Here is an 18,847-nt window from a genome sequence, read left to right as displayed (position 1 = left end):
TTAAAAGTTGTTGAGCCTCTGCTTAGAGGAGCTTTAATCAAAATTTTAACCAAAAAAAAACAAAAAAAGCAAAAAAAATATCAAGTTAAGTCTTGAATGAGTGTCTACGTCTTTGCACAATTCCTGTTTCACAAAAAATATGCAAAGAAAGGCACTTATAGACACCCAATTTGGTCCAAGCCCGGATCAATTGAGCCTGGTCCAAATGAGTAAGATGGACCCATGTTCAATTTTAATCTTTATTTTTATTTTTTTTTATTTTTTTATTTTTTTTATTTTTTTCTCTTTTGGTTTATCTATTCTAAATCTCATTTTAATTATTATTGATTTTATACATGATTTTTGTTCTAGAAAAAACTTTTTTTGTCGTAAATCTTGAGGCTAGTAGAATTTGGATTGGATTCAAAAATTGAATCCCATTCCAAAGGGAATCGGGATTGATCAAAAACTATTCTGATCAATCCCTATAAATAGATGCTGGAATACACAAAAAAGATACACCGAAAACACACAGAGAGAAGAGAAACGCAAAAAAAGGTGTTTAGAAAGTTTATAAGTGTTTTTAAGATTTTTTAGGAATTTTTTGTGATTTTTTTTTCCTAGAAAATTTTTGAAATTTCTAGATTTCAAGCAATTTTTCGACGAAATTCAAGTTTTTCGATGACTTTTTCGACAAAAAACTCAGTTTCCAGCAAAAAAAACCCAAAAATCAGTGAGAATTCCATTGGTGTTCTTCGCGGGTAGAGAGAGAAATAAGAGAAAAAAAAAGGAAAGAGAGAGAAAAGAGAAGGAAAATCTGAAGAAAGAATCGATTTTAGCCTTATATACCTTCAAAAAATGATGTTGTTTTGAGCGTTAATAAACCCAGGATCTGCGCGTTTTACCAAGATCTGACTCAACCCGAGCATCAACTCATTTTTGACCCACGTCTAATGAGTGTCAGCTAACCCCTGGAGTCGAGTCGAGTCGAGCAGAGCCGCGCACTCCTAAGCCGTGTTTTTGAACCGTTTTTCTTCCTGAAGCCAAACCGAATCCCAACCGTTGAGTTGAACCGCCTTAAGGTTTTTTTTTCTATTTATTTATTTATTATTATTATTATTTCTAAATTAGAATTATTTGGTATTCCTTAATTTTTTTATTTTTATTTTATTTTTTAAAATGATTTTCCTAAAATAAAATTCTTAAAAAAATATTTTTGAGAAAAAGTTGAAAGTATCAATTTTCTTTGAAAATAAAATTTTAAAAAAATATTTTTTTGAGAAAGTTGAAACTATCAATTTCCCTTGAAAATAAAAAGGTTTAAAAAAAATACTTTTAGAGAAAAGTTGAAAGTATTAATTTTTTTTAAAATAAAATTTCTAAAAAATATATTTTTGAGAAAAAGTTGAAAGTATCAACTTTTCTTAAAAATAAAATTTCTAAATATTTTTTGAAAAAAAGCTGAAAGTATCAATTTTCTTTAAAATTAAAATTTTAGAAAAAAAATATTTTGAGGAAAAGTTGAAAGTACCAATTTTCTTTAAAAATAAAAATTATCAAGAAAAACATTTTAAGGAAAAGTTGAAAGTATCAATTTTTCTTAAAATAAAAACTTTCAAATGCTTTAAGAAAATGTTGAAAGTATCAATTTTCATTGTACAAAAGCAATGAATTTTTTTTTTAAAGAAAATGATTTATATCTAAAGTTGAATTTTTATTTCTTTTTCTTTCCTTTCTTGAAATTTTTATGTTAAATAATCCGACGATAGAGTCTCTGCAAGTGAAACAGTAGTTTTTTTTTTATACTCTTGAGGTGAAGAGATTTTTTTTAATTTTCTGCCAAAAGTATTGAAGTCAATTAAGAATAATTTTTAATAGTTAATTATTTGGTAAAATTTTTAAGGCTTATTGAATAACATGAAATTAAGCTAATACCATCTTTTGATGGGCGATGTGAGGGTGCTATAACATTTTTCACTCTTAACCAAACTCTCAAATTCTGTTCTAATTAATAGACCCGAACTTATTTTTTTAGAAACCCTTAAATTTAGGTGTTCCTTAAAATGATAAATTTTTAGAGTGATCAATCGTACCTAAACAAAAAAAATTAGTGACAACTCTCTAAGTCAATGTCGAGCAATAAGTCTTTGAATTTAAACGTTATGACAAGTACATATTAATTTTTAAAATAATATTATCATCTGATTTATCTCATTAATAAATTATTATCATTTGATGTATTGAAAATGTGTAAATTCTTCTATGACTATTCAAAGTTTTATTTTCACGTCCAATTTTAAACTTTAAAAATTAAGGTTTTAATTAAATCAACTGAGTTATTTATAGGATATCTTTCTTTTTAAAGTCAAGTCGTTTTCTGAACCAAGACTTTTCATGCCACGCCTAGTCCTTTGTTCCACAATTTCACGCCTCAACTAGCTACCTCCTGCTTTCTAGTTGAGTCATATCATTTAACTTTGAGAATTTATTTTTCTTAATTTTCAATTACCGAAACATTATTAAAATATTTATTTCAAGATCAATATCAAGTTTTCACTTATGCAGCATCGTAAAATAAAATATGCATGTCTAGTCCACTATTGGAATCATGTTGTTTTAGTTGTGGATTCATTTATTATGTACTACATACAACTATTCATGTCATGAATTATTTTTTCATTATTTTTTAATACATTTATCATCACCCTTTATAAGGGTGAGATTCAATTATAAATTGTGAATAATAATTTGTGAATTGTGAATAATTATTAAATGTGTAGTAAAAAGTAATCGAAGGGATTCGAATTGATATTTTGTTATATAATTTGGATAGTTTTATTTTCGTTTTTTTTTTTTTTGTTTCAAAGTAATTAAATCCTAATAAAAGGATCTATAAACATGAATCTATTTTTTAATAGACAAGTTCAAATTAAAAATAAAAATAAAAACTTAACTAGGGTTAAGACCAAAGTAACATTAGATTTTCTCACATGTTGTCGCTTGTATATATAACGTCGCTTGATTCTTTGGTCATCATGTGTTAAAAGAGCATGTGCGTGCGCCAGGGAGAGTCAAAGAGTGATGATATTGGGAAGTAGCGTTCCTATTTAAACCCATTAATGGTTGCTTTTTTCTCCCACTCTTTTGCAACCTTAATTTGATCAGTGAACCCTAGCTGATCTTTAATCTCATCATCTTATATTTTCTTTACGAAGCCAATAACCTGCTTTTCTTGCTTCTTCAAATGGGATATCCCCATGTTACTGACCTCACCTTGTCTCATCCATTCAACAATGCAAAGCCTAATTCACTCTTGAATTTGATTCCAAAGCGTAATAACCCTGCCTGCCTCAACAACACCACTACCATTATCTCTACTGCTGCACCCTTTCCCAGCCATGGTTGTCCTAACCCCACCAACCCGTTAGCTTTGAATCATGGTGATTTATTGGGTGCATGCCACTTTTTCTTTGTTTTTACTTTTCTCTCATCTTTCTGATCTCTTTTCAACACTGATGTATATTTTCTTGTTGCTTGTAGCAATTAATACAAATGAGCGACGTAACAAGGAAGAATTCGGTGAGCAGCCCTTAGGGAGTTCACGTTGGAATCCAACACCAGAGCAGTTGCTAGCCCTGGAGGAACTTTATCGACGTGGGACACGGACGCCTTCAGCTGCACAAATCCAACAAATCGCTACCCGGCTTCGGAGGTTTGGTAAGATTGAGGGGAAGAATGTTTTCTACTGGTTCCAAAACCATAAAGCAAGAGAACGTCAAAAACGCCGACGCGAAATGGAGACCGAACGACCACAACAAGAACAACAACAATGTGACACTGAAAGCTTGGAAAAGAAGGAATCAGGTAAACAATATACATAGAACTTGAATATGTTATGACTAATTCTTCAATTTTTTTTTAGTGTTTTGGATTTGCTTTCTTTTCTTTGCCAATAGGGTCTGTTACGACCGGCTGTGAAATTGAGCAGACAAAGAATAAGGGTCCTCCTTTAAACTTCAGTAAACTTTCAGAGGTCTGTATATCAGTTTTTGTCTTTGTTTCATGGCATATTGCTCTTCATCATGGATTAGCCAAGCTGAGTCAGAAAGAAAATTAGAAGGCATAACGTAATAATAGGAGCTAATTATTATTAGATCAAAAGGTCAAAGGTTTGAAAAGAAAGTCATGAAAAAAGAATCAGGAAAAACAATTCAGCAAGCTATGAAAAAGTTGTTGTTCTTATGTTGGAAAAAGAAGATGTCCAAAAGCTGCATTCCTTACTTTCTGTTGGGGTTGTTGTTATGAAATGGCTCAGAAATTTTTCGGACTTTACTTAGCTTTAATTACATTTACATTTTACTTCAGTCAAACTAATTATAACTCGTCTATTTTGCATAGCAATTCATTTCAACGCAAGGAGTAGCAGCTGCATCAGCAAAAAGTGGACCAAATGAGTCTCAGTGGTTACAAATTCAGGAGAAGGAATTACAACAGAGAAAGAGTAGAGTGGGTACGTGGCAAGCTATGGAGTTGCCCTGTTCACCAATTTACCTCTTAAACAGCATGGACACAACTTCATTAGAGACCAGAAGAGTTTTGAACGCTCAAAGATTATGTTCTTTCAAACTCCACCAAGAAAATATTACTACTCTTGAAGATGAAAACAGGGAAGATCAGACCCTTGAGCTGTTTCCCCTTGGAAGCAACAATTGCAACGGCATTAATATCAGCAAGAAAGACACCCGAGTGCCCATCAGAGCCATAAATACAACCTTCATCCCAAACCAGTATTTTGAGTTTCTTCCTCTGAAGAACTAAGGAAGAAGGGTAGCTTAGCATGTGGCTACAAATGCAGCAATTAAATACTAGTTTGCCATTTAAGTAAAGATGGTTAAGCTGTATTAGTTTGTTTTTTTGTAAGAAACTAGGGACTGTTTCATCTGTGTCTGTCATGCACGGTGCAACTGTGAGATAAGCACATGTAGTTATTTTGGGTTTGCCTTAAAACACATTTGGACCATGTTGGCTAAACCAAGGTAGAGCTTCAATCCATTTTCTTTAAACGATGCAATTGCAGAATTTTCTTTGTTGACAGTTTTGTCTATTTCCTACAAACTCATTGAACGATACAAAAAGAAAGAGAGATGGGAAGACAATATTGGGAGACATAGAACAGAAGAAGGATGTGAAAGAGTTTGATGTTGAAGTGACCTAAATTTTGTACTGGATATATCTGGTGTTTTCAGGTATATGTCAGTAAAATTTTGTTTTTCTCATGTATGTTCAATTCCTTTTGTTCTAGGGGAATTAAATTTGGACTGAATAACGGTACAGTAGTGCAATATGCTCAGGGAAATCTAGGGCATTTAGACCTATGTCCATAAAGAGCATGATTGAATTTGTAGCAGTTACCAACTAGCAACCACCAAACTTAATTCCCTGCGAGTGTTTTTGAACATCATTATGTTAATTGCAAGAATCGGATAATCAAAAGTTGCAGAAATGTCATGGGAACTCGGGAAATTGGAAGAAGATCAGTTGCTTTCATGCGTCTATATAAATATATCAAATTCAAAGGAGATTCTTGTTCAACTTTTCAACATTGATCTTGAATTCCTAGCGGCTGTTATCATCAATCAGAAGAGAAGGAAATTGCTTAATATTGTCAATGGTTGCTCAACTTAATAAAAGGCAGAATGATCTATAGATTGAATAAATAAATATTCTTCTCGTGCGTGCAATAATATATTCTTTGAATGTTATTAGAAGATAATTATCTGATCTCTTCTTAACTATTTTCTGGCATTGTTGTTACCTTAATATACGAATTAGATCAATGCTTATTAACTAATTTTCCCACAAAATTTTTAGTTCTCCATACATTTGGCAGTGTGGTAGAGTTTTAATTGCTTAATATTGTCAATGGCTTTAATTAGTCATATGGTCTTGTTGATTTAATTACTGGTTTGGTGAGAGTGGAGTTTGTTGGGAGCTGAGTTGAAGAGCGTGTCAATATAAGAAGAAAGTAAAGAGGCGTCAGAGATAATACTCTTGACAGTACTCTGAATGCGCTCCAACGTTCAAGTCTATTAATTTTTTATATCCCTTACTTTCTTCTTCTCGTTAACAAAACAAACTAACCCAGAATTACATCAACAGGTCTTATTTTCTTGCAATATGGACAGTTTCTTGGACTTCCAAATTGGTTTGGTAATATACGTGCAAGATCTGTAATTTTAGGACATTACTGTTCTTTTACCAATAAAAGGTCAAAGCAGCTAAAAAGCCTAAAACCCTTTCACCGAGGGTTGACGCCACCGATTAGAAGTTTTGTCCTTTCACCTCTTGAACCATCCAGACATTTATCCACTCACCATTAAAAATAAGCATTTATAAGCTCTAAATTAGCGCATGAAAAATTAGAAACATTTGCCTGTAAGGCTGTAATAATAATGCAATATTATCAGACAATTCACAATGAAAAAGAGATGAGGAAGATGCCTATTGAAGTTGTCACTGAAACTTTTGCGGGGCTTTCATCACTGAATGTCTGGTATGCACAACGAAAAAGCAGGCAGGCAGCACTAGCGGAAGAGAGACAGACAGACAGAGATAGAGAGAAACAGTGTTAAAAAAATTAAAAGTGAAGGAGAAATGAACAAAATACAGCAAAGAAAACGAGTATTGCCGAGAAAAACCGACTATCTAGTGAAAATCCAACTAGGGAGTCTGGAAGCAGCCAGCAGCCCAGCATTAAATGCCTTTAGGCCAAAAATAGGGAGGCTGGATGGATTGTCCTTGCACTGCTCATCACCAGTCAGGACAAATACAATCTCACAGCGTGAAACTACAAAAACATGACTCAGTAAAACAGTTGGTTGTGTTCCTTCAAAATCTCTTTGCAGCAGTGGTACTGTAGCCCCATCCTTCAATAAAGAACGCAGACACACACCTCCAATCCAATGTTTAAAAAATTCAAACCCCTTTGCCCATAGCTCAGACCATAGCCTGTGTTTTTTATTATCTTAAAGTTCATACACTCTTTGCAATTATTAGTCCAGTTGTTTGGTATAACGTTCAATTTGAAACATTATGCCATGTTCACGTATATATATTTCTTTTTCACAACACTGAAATCAAGTTTTCTGTCATACTATTGTTTTATACGACCCTTTTTTTTTTTAGTGAAGCTGTCAAGATTTAAACCCTAATCATTGAATTCAACACTTTAATAACAAGCTGCTGGCTGCATACCACACTTAAAATTTTCACTGCCTCCATTTTTGCATAGCGTTGGTTTGTTTGTTTTCTGTTATATTCATATTCATGCATGGGTCCTTACGTTTCACCTTGCCAACCAGGAGGAAGGAGAGACAAACCAACAAAAGAAATGAAGTGGGGAAATACGTTTTTGAACACATCCATGCGTCATAAGGTAGGAAACTTCGTAGTTTATAATTCTCTTTATAGAAGATCATACATCCCAAAACGCCATTGATGCTTTAATTATAGGTTAGCAACACTATCAGATCATATGTTGGGAATGATTTCCGAATGATCAATCAACTCTTATACTCCGTTGGAAGGAAGGGTGAAAAGGAAATGGGACAAAAGGAACTATTCCAAAAAGCATTAAAAAATAGGCTACGTATTAAATTTGTATACAGATATTATTATATTGTTAAGAGGTCAATAAACACCGAAATGTAGATGAAGAAACATCAAAATGGGCAGCCATTTTGGTTTTTCAGTAAATATTATTGGGTGAGCATAATCGTACACATACTGGCACTGAGAATAGATGATTTTTGCTTAGACACGTACATGAAAACTTCCATGCAACTACCAGGGCCGGATAAACTCAGGGGTCTGATCAAGAAGCATAGAGGGGCTCTGGCTCCACTTTTCTTTTGATCCTGAAAAGGGGAAAAGATCAAGTAGAAAAATGATCACTACATAAACCATGAGTCACATAGAGAGGTGCAAGCATAGACTTCAGTCAATTAGGAAAGAAATTAGTCGTTGATATTTACAACAGATTTCTACTACCATAGATCAACTCATCCTTATCTCCTTAGAGCATTTCTATCGTCTTGCATCTATGGCATCACATTTATCGCCAACATAATGAAAAATAGTGAAAGACATGATTACTATATCAAATGAATGAGATCCTTTCTTGATCTCTCCCATGTATGGCAGATCGTAATGGATGTGTTTCTCTAGGACACTTTTGGACAGAAAAATAGGACGTAACTAATTCAATTTCCATTTTTGAATATTGTTTCCCTGTGAGGATATAATCTCCATACATATACAAAGGATAAGTTCTTTATAGGTTCCCCTAGCATATCAATATGACCAGAGGGAAATATTGTCGATGATGGTAGCATGAGCATCGTCTGTTGACCATATATCATCCAGAAAAAAATATGATTCTTAATAGCAAAAAATGTTTATTACGAGCACCTTCTAGATAAATACTATTACGTCTATACTATGAAGAATAAAAGAATGAAATTGTGGAGCATAAAGAGGTGAAGAATCATCTCAAAAAAGGGAAAAGATACACATAAATGCTCATGTACATACCAATTATCTTCTGCCCACTTGCAGCCATCAGTATCTACCACATGCAAGCTGTATGCATGCCGTGAATTTGGAGATTGATTTTCAAAACTATAGTCCCAGCATTAAAAAATAAAAGAAAAAGAAACAAACAAACAAACAGTGAGTTATTGGGCCATTAAGCTGAATGAGCTCTGAATAAAATTCTTTAAACTAACCTTTGATGAATAAGATCACCATGAATTACAACCAAAGACCCAGCTTTCACTTCGATAGGGACAAAATCTTTCTGGTCATAGGATGGCGAAGGCCGATCAAAGTAAACTCCATCTTCACCCCTAATGAACCTCCTAACAAGGCCCTCTGGCAACAAAACAGAGCAGATCAAAATAAGATATCGTCAATCTATTTTAAAAGGTCACATATGGGGGAAAGGCAAAAACGTTACTTTTTTGAGATTCAGGAATGGCCCAAAGGCAGCCGTTTACAACTGTTGCATCTTCTAGAGCAAGCCACAGCCCAGTGCAAGTTTGAGGTTCAGTATAAAGAAATGAGTTGTCCTGGTGAGGAGTTACTTCGCCTCCTATACCTGGTTGCTGTCAAAATGACTCATACTTTAGCAGAACGAAGAGAAGTTCAGTATACAACCAAGTCTAACTCAGCAAAAAGTAAAAAGCATCAAAACAATCTGCCATCACATCTGCATATTATAATTCAGACCATATGTTTACATCTGCTTTTACCAAAAAAGTTGCATACTCTGAATGATGAATAATAAAATGATTCGATTAACCACCTCCCAGAATCTTGCTTTTTTTTTCGAAGATACTCAGTGGGAGAAGACTCGACCAGAAGAAACAACACAGCCAACAAATGGAACCTCATTGCCCTAGGAACTCCTAAATCTTACAGGAAAGATTATACCCCTAAATGTTAGCAAAAGTGCAGCAATAGCAAGGTCCTGTAGGATCCACACATAGGGTAGCAGGAGAGAAGAAAAGACTGAATAATCAAGAATGAAAATAGCATGTAACTAGAAATAAATCGGGACAGGCCTGAGAAAAAATAAAATAACTCCAGGATTAAAAAAGGTGCCATTCCATCAGAATTCAGCTCAATCTTTATGCTTTGTCTGCAATATGATTTCCCACACCTTGAAAGAGCCAGTTAGTGAGCTCACATTATAAGCCAAATAAAAATTCCTTTACAGGGAAACATCCATGCAAAATGGACACATGAGTCATTGACTGAATGTGTTAATTAACATATGTAACTATAACTAAATAAAAGAAGAATCAGCCTTGGCACATATTACAAAATGCACCATCTCCCTCTAAAGTAAAACTATCATGTTCAAGTTACTGAAATCAGAACCTCTCTACAACTTGGAGTTGAAATTCTCAGGTTAGTAGCAATTATCACTAGAGAAACAATGCCTTCACGATCAAAGAAATGAAAAAACAAGTTAAATACCTTAAAAATATACATTGACTGAATGATCACTGGCCTCTTGTAACCTAAGGAGAAAAGCAAACTCGAAACTTTCGCAGAGCAAGAGAATTCTTTGAAACCTGGGTCAATCTCATGTAATGCTGCACAGGCAAATACATTGAAGGATTAGCTTCAATAAACATATATGTAACCTATTTACATGAACGTGATGCCATAATAAAAGCATAACAACCATTTAACACCTTTCAAATCACATACCATGCCCAACTTTATTAATTGAAAGTTCCTTCGGTTGCTTTAAGTTTCCATCATCATCAAATGCTTTTTCTGCCAACACAACAAAAGAAAAGACAAGTACCTAACGTTAACAAAGAAAACTAGCACCACCCTCGAAAGGCACCAAAGTGATAAAAAGAAAATAGATAATTTAATGCTAAAAGCAAATATCAAACTCTACCACATAATCCGCACTAATAACCATTTTAGCAAAGTGTTAATGCTTTTATACCATAGATAACATGTAAAAGCAATATAAAGGATTCAAGCTTTATCATGTAAGGTAGGCAAACTTAACTTATTCAAGTGCTTTAGTAAACGGTGCATTTAGCAACTTATTCAAACCTTTCAATTTCAATGTAACAACAGGTTCATTATATCCAAAATGTTTAGTTCTCAAAAGAAACTTGGGACTTTTAGAAAGCAAAAGTAAGAAGAAAAAAGAAAAGCAATGGGAGAGACAATGGAAGAGTGAAGAAAAGTAAGAAAGCAACAATAATTAAAAATATACCTTCAAAGAAGAAGGAAATCTTTTCAGCACTTTCGTAGAAGTATTCATCAGTCAACTTTAACTACAAAATACCCATATTGGGAAATTATCAAAATGTAAGCTTAGCTTTTATTTTACTACTACTCCAAGAAAAAAAAAAAAAACCGGATTTTTGGTGGAGAAAATAGAAGCGGTGGTGGAGGTGTCAAAGTCTTGAAGCAATTTTTCCATCCTCTTCCTCATAGCTTCAATTTCTTCAGGGCTCGTAAATGATTCCATTACAAGGAAGCCTGAAAAAAAAAAAAAGACCCAGATTTGAAATTGGATCAGATAAAGAACTGAGTAAAAAAGCACCGGCTCTATTGCTTTTATAAAACGAATTGTTACGCCGAAAAGCGGCCGTGATGGTGACCTTGAGAGTTGAAGGAGTGGAGCTGGTCCGGAGTGAGATTTCCGACGATTCCCATGGCGGTTGCTTTCGCTGAGACAGGAAGGATTCTCAAAGTTTTGTAAAGTAAAAAGTGTTGAAATATGAAAATTTGTAGTCTAACAAATGACGTAAACGAGTTTGGACTTTTGTTATGTAACCTTTGACAAACATACGAGATCATGTCTCTGTAACTATTTTGCCTTGTAATAGACCATGACTAGTCTAAAATGATAAGAGGGAAAACAAATCCAGCAAGAAAAGATAAAGACCTTGACCAAAAATTGTACAGGCAAAAACAATACCCTGATTTCCGACAAATGTATACAAAATTTCTTCTTTTCTTTCAGTCTTACAATTCTAACAGCAACTAATTTACAAAAAATCACACAACCAGGGTGTGAAAGAATCTGATGTGTTATATCCACAGCTGGTTAGATACAGCAGCTGCTATCAATCTCCAGTTAATGCCGGGGTAATCCCTCCAATTGCAAAATTGTCAATTTTTGTGTCCTCTGGCATCATATACAAACAGATGCAACTCCCCATCAACTCGATCCCGGTCAAATAATTAGATCAATGTGACCTTTGAAAAATCCTCAAAGCTCCCAAAATTGAATTGTACGCCCCCTTGCCAAATGAAGAGGATAAAAAGAATGAAAATATTAGACACAAAGAAGGGGGGGGGGGGGGGGGGGGGGGAGGGGTAGCAGGTTACAGGAACAAGAAACACCCATCAAAATTTCTCTAAGCAGATCACGTGGCTGATGATGATATTGAGTCTTCTGATCTGTTTGTACGATGCATGCAGTCAGGGCATGGGAATGTATATATTGAATCATTTGGCCTTTTCAGTTCAAATCCCGTTTAAGTCACTATGAGACCACATATTCAGCATTTGTCGCTTGAAACTTTTCCACCTGGAATAAGGATGGTAAATTGAATCCAGCAGTTCTTATTTCCAATTATCACAAATAAGAAGCATTCTACAAGAACCCATGATGATATGTGTTTCATTATAGAACATAGCAACTATCCCTAGATTTCCCCTAAGGACACTTCCAAAATGACCAATTGCAATGCCAGCTTTTGCTTGTCTGGTCGAATTGCCTTACTTTAAGGAAAAAAAAAAAAAGTAACTTAGGCTTTGCTTGGTGGAGAGGATGGAAAGGGGTGAAGATGAAAAACTTGTTAATCTAATAGTTAAAATTCATAATCACTTTCCTACTTTAAAGTTTAACTATTAAATTAATAAGTTTTCCATTCTCATCCATTTCCATACTCTCTACCAAGCAAAGCCTTAAAGTATAGGTAGATTTTAGATATAAGATAAATGCATAACCATTATTAGGATTATCAAATAGCAATGCCAACTTTCGCTTGTCTGGTCAAATTGTCTTTGAGTGTCCTCCATACAAGTATCTCCTGTGGCCCATCAGAAAATGAGGAAATTTTCCACCTTGAGTTTGTCACAAATACCTCAATATGAAGGCAAACAGTATAGTCTATGGCAGCCATCCTGGAAGAGAAGTTCTGAAAGGAGTAATCCAAGTCAAAGAGATGATAAAATATCAAATGCCAAAGGCATTACCGAAGGTCTTAAAATGGAAAAAGGAAAAAAAAAAAAAAAAAAAAGAGTTGAAATCTCATATATGCTTCTGAACTTATATGGAGCAAGTTCTTCCCCAGATGCCAGCATCTCTTTCGTTAGCAAGTTGGGAAACATTTCCAGTAATGGAGCCATTGTTTTCTCAGCATTGTATATTTTTCCAGATGCCAAAAAGATATATGTATTGTTATCAAATCCCATTCCTCTAAACATCAATCCAACCTAATAGGGGCAAGAAAATATTAAATGAATTATCATTGATATAAGTGTCAATATCTGTGTGTGTGTGTGTGTGTGTGTGTGTGTATACAACTATCTTGGGGATGCTTAAATTAACACAAGAACACCATAGTCATCACACTGTTGCAATGCTCATTTATGTCGTGAATTTTTGTTTTAATCTGTAACTTAGATATGCCAACTTTTGGTCAAGGTCAAGCAATAAACACATGAAACTGTCAAATAGACAAGGAAATTCCATAAGGCTGTTCAAGAGCAACAATAAATAATCTTTCCTGAGATTCCATTACCTCAAGCAGCATCGAATCCATAAAGAAGCAGTCAAATTGTGAGATCAGCCTAGTACTATACAAAAATGTTGGATTTAGTCCCTACTGACCAATTGAATCCCTACTCTATTGACTCAATTTGTACCGATAACAGTTACATCTGACATTTCAGGTCAGTACGGGGACTAAATTTAGAATTAGACCAAGAGCAAATTCATCCACTTCATGATCTTTAACGCATAAAGAAACTACTAAGAAAATTCAGTCTTAAATGTGGCAAGCTATCTTAATTCTATCAAAGCCACAACCTCTCTCACTTTTTAATTACATCGATTCAGCAGAATGCTAATACACAATGCCTGTGACTGGACAAAAAATCATATTATATATCATGACCGAGTAAAGGAAGAAACTAACAATTCATTACTGAACCAGAAAAAAGTAGTCCCATAATTACAACATAATGAATACTTTTCGCTGGTCTACACATCCTATAAACTTAATTGCAAAGTAGTTAGAAAATTCTAGTTTTTATCTGATGCCATTTATCAACACTTTAGAGCATGAACTGAGAAATTCATCAAGGATTAAAACAAATTGAGAGCTTCTGACTACCATCAGCAAAGAAGACCTTCAATAATCCATTACGTACCCTAATCTACCAAGTAGCATCCCAATCTAACAATAATAAAATTATCTTTTTTATTTGGATGAGTAACAATAATAAAATTATCATCTAGCAGAGATTGCTCCTGTTCAATTTTCAATTACAAGCAACTTTATAAACAACAAAAGTGCAACAAACAATACCTCTAAAGGAGTAATTGGGCATCTTCCATTAATCCTGATTGCTCCAGGGCATATAACTCGACCAGGTTTTGTAAATTTTCCTTTCCAGCCTCTTTCCCTCACTTTTTTCATGTCTTCTTTTTCTTGCTTCCCTCCATCAAATACACAACAAGAGAAAGCAACCACATCCTGCATATGGAAGAGTATACTGTCAGCTTCTTACAAAAATGGAGTTGATAACTATTAGTTTCGACCAGGGAAAAAATTTACTGCTACTTAAAGTCATAACAGTAATCCTTTTTTAGGTTAAAAAAGGTCATCGTAATACATTTTCTATTAAAGTAATACTAACATCCTCAAAGCGAAGATATATAGAAACATACTTGCCACTACTGTTTGCACAGCGCTCTTTCATTCTTGCTACCAAAGTTTCTCCAAGGCTTAGTATTGGACTTGAAAACCGTAAAGCTTCATAATTCACCAAGCATCCTAATTTTCAAAAAGCAATTCTTGGCTTGCAATGAAAAGAAAATAATTGCAATCAGGCTTTAAATACATTCTCCTATTCTTCGAGCAGAAAGCATAGTCAGCTTTTCGGATTAACATTTCGGATTTCAAACATAGTAGAGTCCTGAGATTTAATTGAATTTCACACAACCTAAAATCATCATGCAAGCATATAGCTAATTTCAGTAATATCTTAATCAACAAGGTTTCACCGCCTAACACGACCAATATAGAAAATTTCTAAAGCTAAAAATCAAGATATCAGGAGACAAATTAGAAGTAACGATAATGAAACTCTCCATTAGAGGATCAGATCATATGATATTTATCAGGTTAAGCTTCTCAATAAATATTTGCTTGTCAGAGAAATGATTACTAGGACTTTTATCACAATTCCATGATGGTACACAACCAACATGATAACTGAAAATAGACGGTCACAAACCTGGGATCCCGCCATATGCTATGATAATGGAAATTAGGGATTAGAAGTGTTGCATTAAGATAGCCAGCCACAGCAACTGCATTGCATATCTACAAAGTATCCAAAACAAACATGTAGAGAAAATATAAATTAACAAGATCATAAAATAGGCAAGCTTATATAAACCAGAGGTAAAGCATAAATAATAGAAACTAATTAGGAATAAAACCAACTGATGTCCTCCACTGATTTAAGCCTCCATTTGCCTCAATTTATATGCAACGATTTGATTCAGGTAAGCCTATAGTAGTTAAAGAAATAGCCAAATTTTAAACTATTGAAGATAGTCAACAACCAAAAAACCATACTCGAGCATATAAACATGAAGCATGCATAAAGAGAGCAAGGCAAATACTTTGAATGCGCAAAGCACTGGAAATGGCACCTAAAACTCTACATATGTGACATTTACACTAACATGTTAATGAGGCTCCTGAGGTCCTCAAATATACTACGATTCTTGCAAAAACTTTAATGAGTTGCCGTCTCACATAGTGGACTTCTACATTTCCTCTCCTTCCCTCCCCCCCCCCCCCCCCTCTCTCTCTCTGCCTCAAAGTAGCACTTTCAAATTCTGTCACTCACAATCAACAGTTTAGGCCAAACAAATCATATCGACCAAACATGATGCAAGTGTTGGTATGGTATATGCTTTTCACACACCTTTGACAGAAAGAATCTTCTAATGCTATAAATTCTCCTTGATATAATGGGAAAACTTTATTGCAAAACTTAGTCAAATTGCAGATGTGATTTTTAAACTGTCATTAACATAAGAACCAATTGGCAATGCTGAGCACCCCAAGATCATTGACTTACCAGCGTGAAAACCTAATCAATCAACATACTGAGTTGTCTGACCTTTTAAACAAATATATGGCTTGAAAATATAAAATTTGTATAAATAGGGGAGAACCCGGAAGCTCTGCAAATAATTTTAACTCCCTTCAGATGTAACTCTATATAATTCAAGTGTCTGATTCCAATTCCTTTGTGGCATGTAATAAATTATCTTACATGCCAAAGCCATTCACTTAGACAATGATTACTCTTCCAATTTTTGATAGTCAAATATTGATGCTTGCAACAGTTACCATCAAGAAAAAGGGAGTAGATACAAAAAGAAGCAAACTTGCTGTCATTCGCCAAAAGTAATGCCAACAATGAGATTCAGTAATATAGATATTACTTATAATATATTTACTGCCACACAACTAGTTATCAGAAAACTAAAAGAGCCTAATTAATATCAATGAAGCAACAGAAATATTATCAAGAACTGCTTAAAATAAAATAAAGGGAATGAATCCATACCTTCAGAGGAGTTGTTTACACAAGGCCTCCACTCCCCACCTTTATAAGAATTTTTCCAAATAGTCAAAATCTACACCAAATTCAATAAATTTAGGGTAGATATAATCACAAACCATGAATCAGCATCAGATGTAAATCTCAACAATCAATTTGAAATGTTCAAAGCCTTAACCATGAAACTATTGCAGTAAAGAATAACTATACAAGTTAAATACATAAAAAAATTTCAAATTATATTAGATTGTGTTGTAATTCATATTGCTCTTAAGAATCACAATAAGAGAAGCTGGAAACAAAAAAAAAAAAAAAATACATTGTACTAGGCACCAAATCAACTAACTCTATTATGAAATGATACCATGGTAACTGTTTACCATCCTAGGATTCTGGTAACAGAGTGATTGAGTTATTCTTATTCCTATTCTGTAAAAGAATACTATCAAATAATTATCAAATTGTCAGAGTTAGTGTAAAGGAAGCAAATCATCAACAAAGCACCAGTATTGCATTGCCTTAAGATTTAATCATTCAAATGAAGCCTCTGACTTCAATTCATTTGTACTATAAATAGAACACAATACAATTATCTTTACCATAATATCCAAAAAAATAAAGTCAACTGGCCAGACAATGTAGCTTCCCATGTTTTTCAGATCCAGATTTGATCCGAAAGGTTGTTACAGCTGGAAATAAAGCATGTACAACGAGACACAGGGGTCTACTTCCTCCGAAAACAATAATGAAACTTAAAAAAAGAAAAAGAAAAATAACAATGCCAAAAATGATTCCTCGATTCAGCATTCTGTTTTTAGGTGTTCTTCAAATTGAGATATAAATTTAAAAACCTCTATATCTAAACTTTGTTCTTCAAATTGAATATAAATTTAAAAATCTCTATTTCTAAACTTTTAAGAATTCGTAGAATTATTCAAAATACTTAAGACTAAGATAAATAACACAACATAAAATCATCAGGAAAAATTCAGATAACCACATTGCCCAAGTTCCTCAAAAATTTACGAGATCCAAACCCAGAAGAAAAAGGAAAATCAAACAAAAATTCAAAATTTGAAATGGTTCAACAAACAAATCCGACCCAAAACAGAAACCATACAAGAAATCATACCCGCAATCATAAAATCCAAGAATCCATCAAATTTGACTAAAAAGGAACAAATCAAAACCAGTTACTCACTGCATCAGCACAGGAATAATCGCCTGTCAATTTTAAGCTTCTCATAAACCTGGGGACTCCGGTAAACGGAGCCGGGTGCGGGTCGATGTTTAACAACGGGAACCACATCAAACGAAACGGTGCCCATGTAAAGAAGCATCCCAGAGACGTAAATGAGAGAAGCAAAGAGGAAAAACCCTTGTCGACGAAGAAGAACCGAGAGAAGTAACCAAGCCAGAAGATGGGCTATGGTCCGCCCCGGTTGGAACGGTCTGAACGGACCCGACTTCCTCCCGTGGCGGTACCTCGGTAACCGTAATGGTGATGCCTGCAGTGATGGGGCGCTGTGGCCTCTACTAGGAATCCTATTTTTTGAGTGCATTTGAAAAACAAAAACAAAAAATATATATATTTGTTCCTTCGGCATTTTTTTTTCTTGCTGGCTAGTGGCTACATCATAGAAGGAGATCGAAGCTTTTTTTTTCTTAATTTTATTTATTTTTTTTATAACTGAGTTTGAACAGGAGATTTTCAATTCTGAATTAGAAATAAATGACCATTTTGGTGAATATGGTGATTCAAGATTCACGCATCAAAGAATTTCTAACTTCTATTTCACTTTCTATAAAAGGAAATTTAGTATTAGAGAATGTAAAGGCAACAATGGTGATCTTGTCGTTTCCTGTTGTGTCTAAATTTGACAATTGGAGTGAATCGTTCTCCCTTCCTTGTCTCTTGCTCCTAGACCCACGGCCACCATTCCCCCGGAACTCAGCTGTTTTTTTTTTTTTTTAATCGAATCAATTAATCTCAACAAAATGAGCAAAAGATGAGAAAGAACATTTGAAGTGACATGAAGAAATGGCATAGTATTCTCTTGCAGTAGTAGAACTTCACATTATATCAAGCAGTCAATCAAGTATCATGGGGGAAAGTAAACATTGGTAAGATGCTGCATGGTTGTCCGATTACGTATTCATCTGGTTTTCTAATTCCTGAGCTTCAATCCTTTGCCATGTCAAATCTAAGTTATGACCCTAAGTTGGAGTTTGGCAGGGGTAGTTTTAAAGTAGGAGTTCTCTTTCTTGGATAAACAGCAAGGCGGTTTTGTAAGGCAATGTTTGGTTTTTAAGATTCTTTGATAGGAGGACATCTTTTTGTCCCCAATGGAAAGTTGCTGTAGTACACACTTTGTTCACGATGAGTTATGAAATGTGAGTCCAATCCAAGATCTGTTTGAGGTGGTCTGGTCAAGCGTGGTCTGGTCAA

At 34.3% G+C, this 18,847-nt stretch overlaps 3 protein-coding genes across 8 annotated transcripts; 1 reads left to right on the top strand and 2 right to left on the bottom strand.

The window, feature by feature from the left end:
* The first annotated feature begins 3,008 nt into the window (after positions 1–3,008).
* On the top strand, positions 3,009–5,302 carry LOC111288474 (WUSCHEL-related homeobox 6-like). Its single transcript, XM_089758871.1, has 4 exons — positions 3,009–3,419; positions 3,520–3,843; positions 3,936–4,012; positions 4,378–5,302. Exons 1-4 carry the CDS (start codon positions 3,224–3,226, stop codon positions 4,795–4,797), a joined length of 1,017 nt encoding a protein of 338 aa, XP_089614997.1. The 5' UTR covers positions 3,009–3,223; the 3' UTR covers positions 4,798–5,302.
* A 2,326-nt stretch (positions 5,303–7,628) lies between these two features.
* Positions 7,629–11,246, bottom strand: LOC111287785 (phytanoyl-CoA dioxygenase-like). The gene is made up of 9 exons (XM_022878459.2): positions 11,178–11,246; positions 10,931–11,055; positions 10,787–10,847; positions 10,258–10,326; positions 10,021–10,139; positions 8,996–9,143; positions 8,766–8,910; positions 8,572–8,658; positions 7,629–7,895 (listed from the first exon to the last, which is right to left on the bottom strand). The coding sequence occupies exons 1-9, from the start codon at positions 11,230–11,232 to the stop codon at positions 7,853–7,855; spliced, it is 852 nt and encodes a 283-aa protein (XP_022734194.2). The 5' UTR covers positions 11,233–11,246; the 3' UTR covers positions 7,629–7,852.
* A 256-nt stretch (positions 11,247–11,502) lies between these two features.
* Positions 11,503–18,793, bottom strand: LOC111287786 (protein ESMERALDA 1-like). Of its 6 annotated transcripts, XM_089760017.1 has the most exons (8): positions 17,600–18,777; positions 16,405–16,474; positions 15,260–15,331; positions 15,052–15,140; positions 14,483–14,613; positions 14,121–14,288; positions 12,858–13,023; positions 11,503–12,727 (listed from the first exon to the last, which is right to left on the bottom strand). In XM_089760017.1, the coding sequence occupies exons 6-8, from the start codon at positions 14,229–14,231 to the stop codon at positions 12,549–12,551; spliced, it is 456 nt and encodes a 151-aa protein (XP_089616143.1). In that variant the 5' UTR covers positions 14,232–14,288; positions 14,483–14,613; positions 15,052–15,140; positions 15,260–15,331; positions 16,405–16,474; positions 17,600–18,777; the 3' UTR covers positions 11,503–12,548. The 6 variants fall into 6 exon arrangements, with proteins under 6 accessions (XP_089616143.1, XP_089616144.1, XP_089616140.1 ...); XM_089760018.1 differs by lacking the exons at positions 14,483–14,613; positions 15,260–15,331 and having other exon boundaries at positions 11,503–12,112; positions 12,672–12,727; positions 17,600–18,793; XM_089760014.1 differs by lacking the exons at positions 14,483–14,613; positions 15,260–15,331 and having other exon boundaries at positions 11,503–12,112; positions 12,535–12,727; positions 17,600–18,790.
* Between the last annotated feature and the right edge of the window lie 54 nt (positions 18,794–18,847).

This window comes from Durio zibethinus, chromosome 4 (genome assembly GCF_047325235.1).
Source record: "Durio zibethinus cultivar Kanyao isolate XHJ-2024 chromosome 4, ASM4732523v1, whole genome shotgun sequence".
NCBI lineage: Eukaryota > Viridiplantae > Streptophyta > Magnoliopsida > Malvales > Malvaceae > Durio > Durio zibethinus.
The sequence above is the reverse complement of the archived record's forward strand: the minus strand, read 5'-3'. Positions and strand labels throughout refer to the sequence as shown.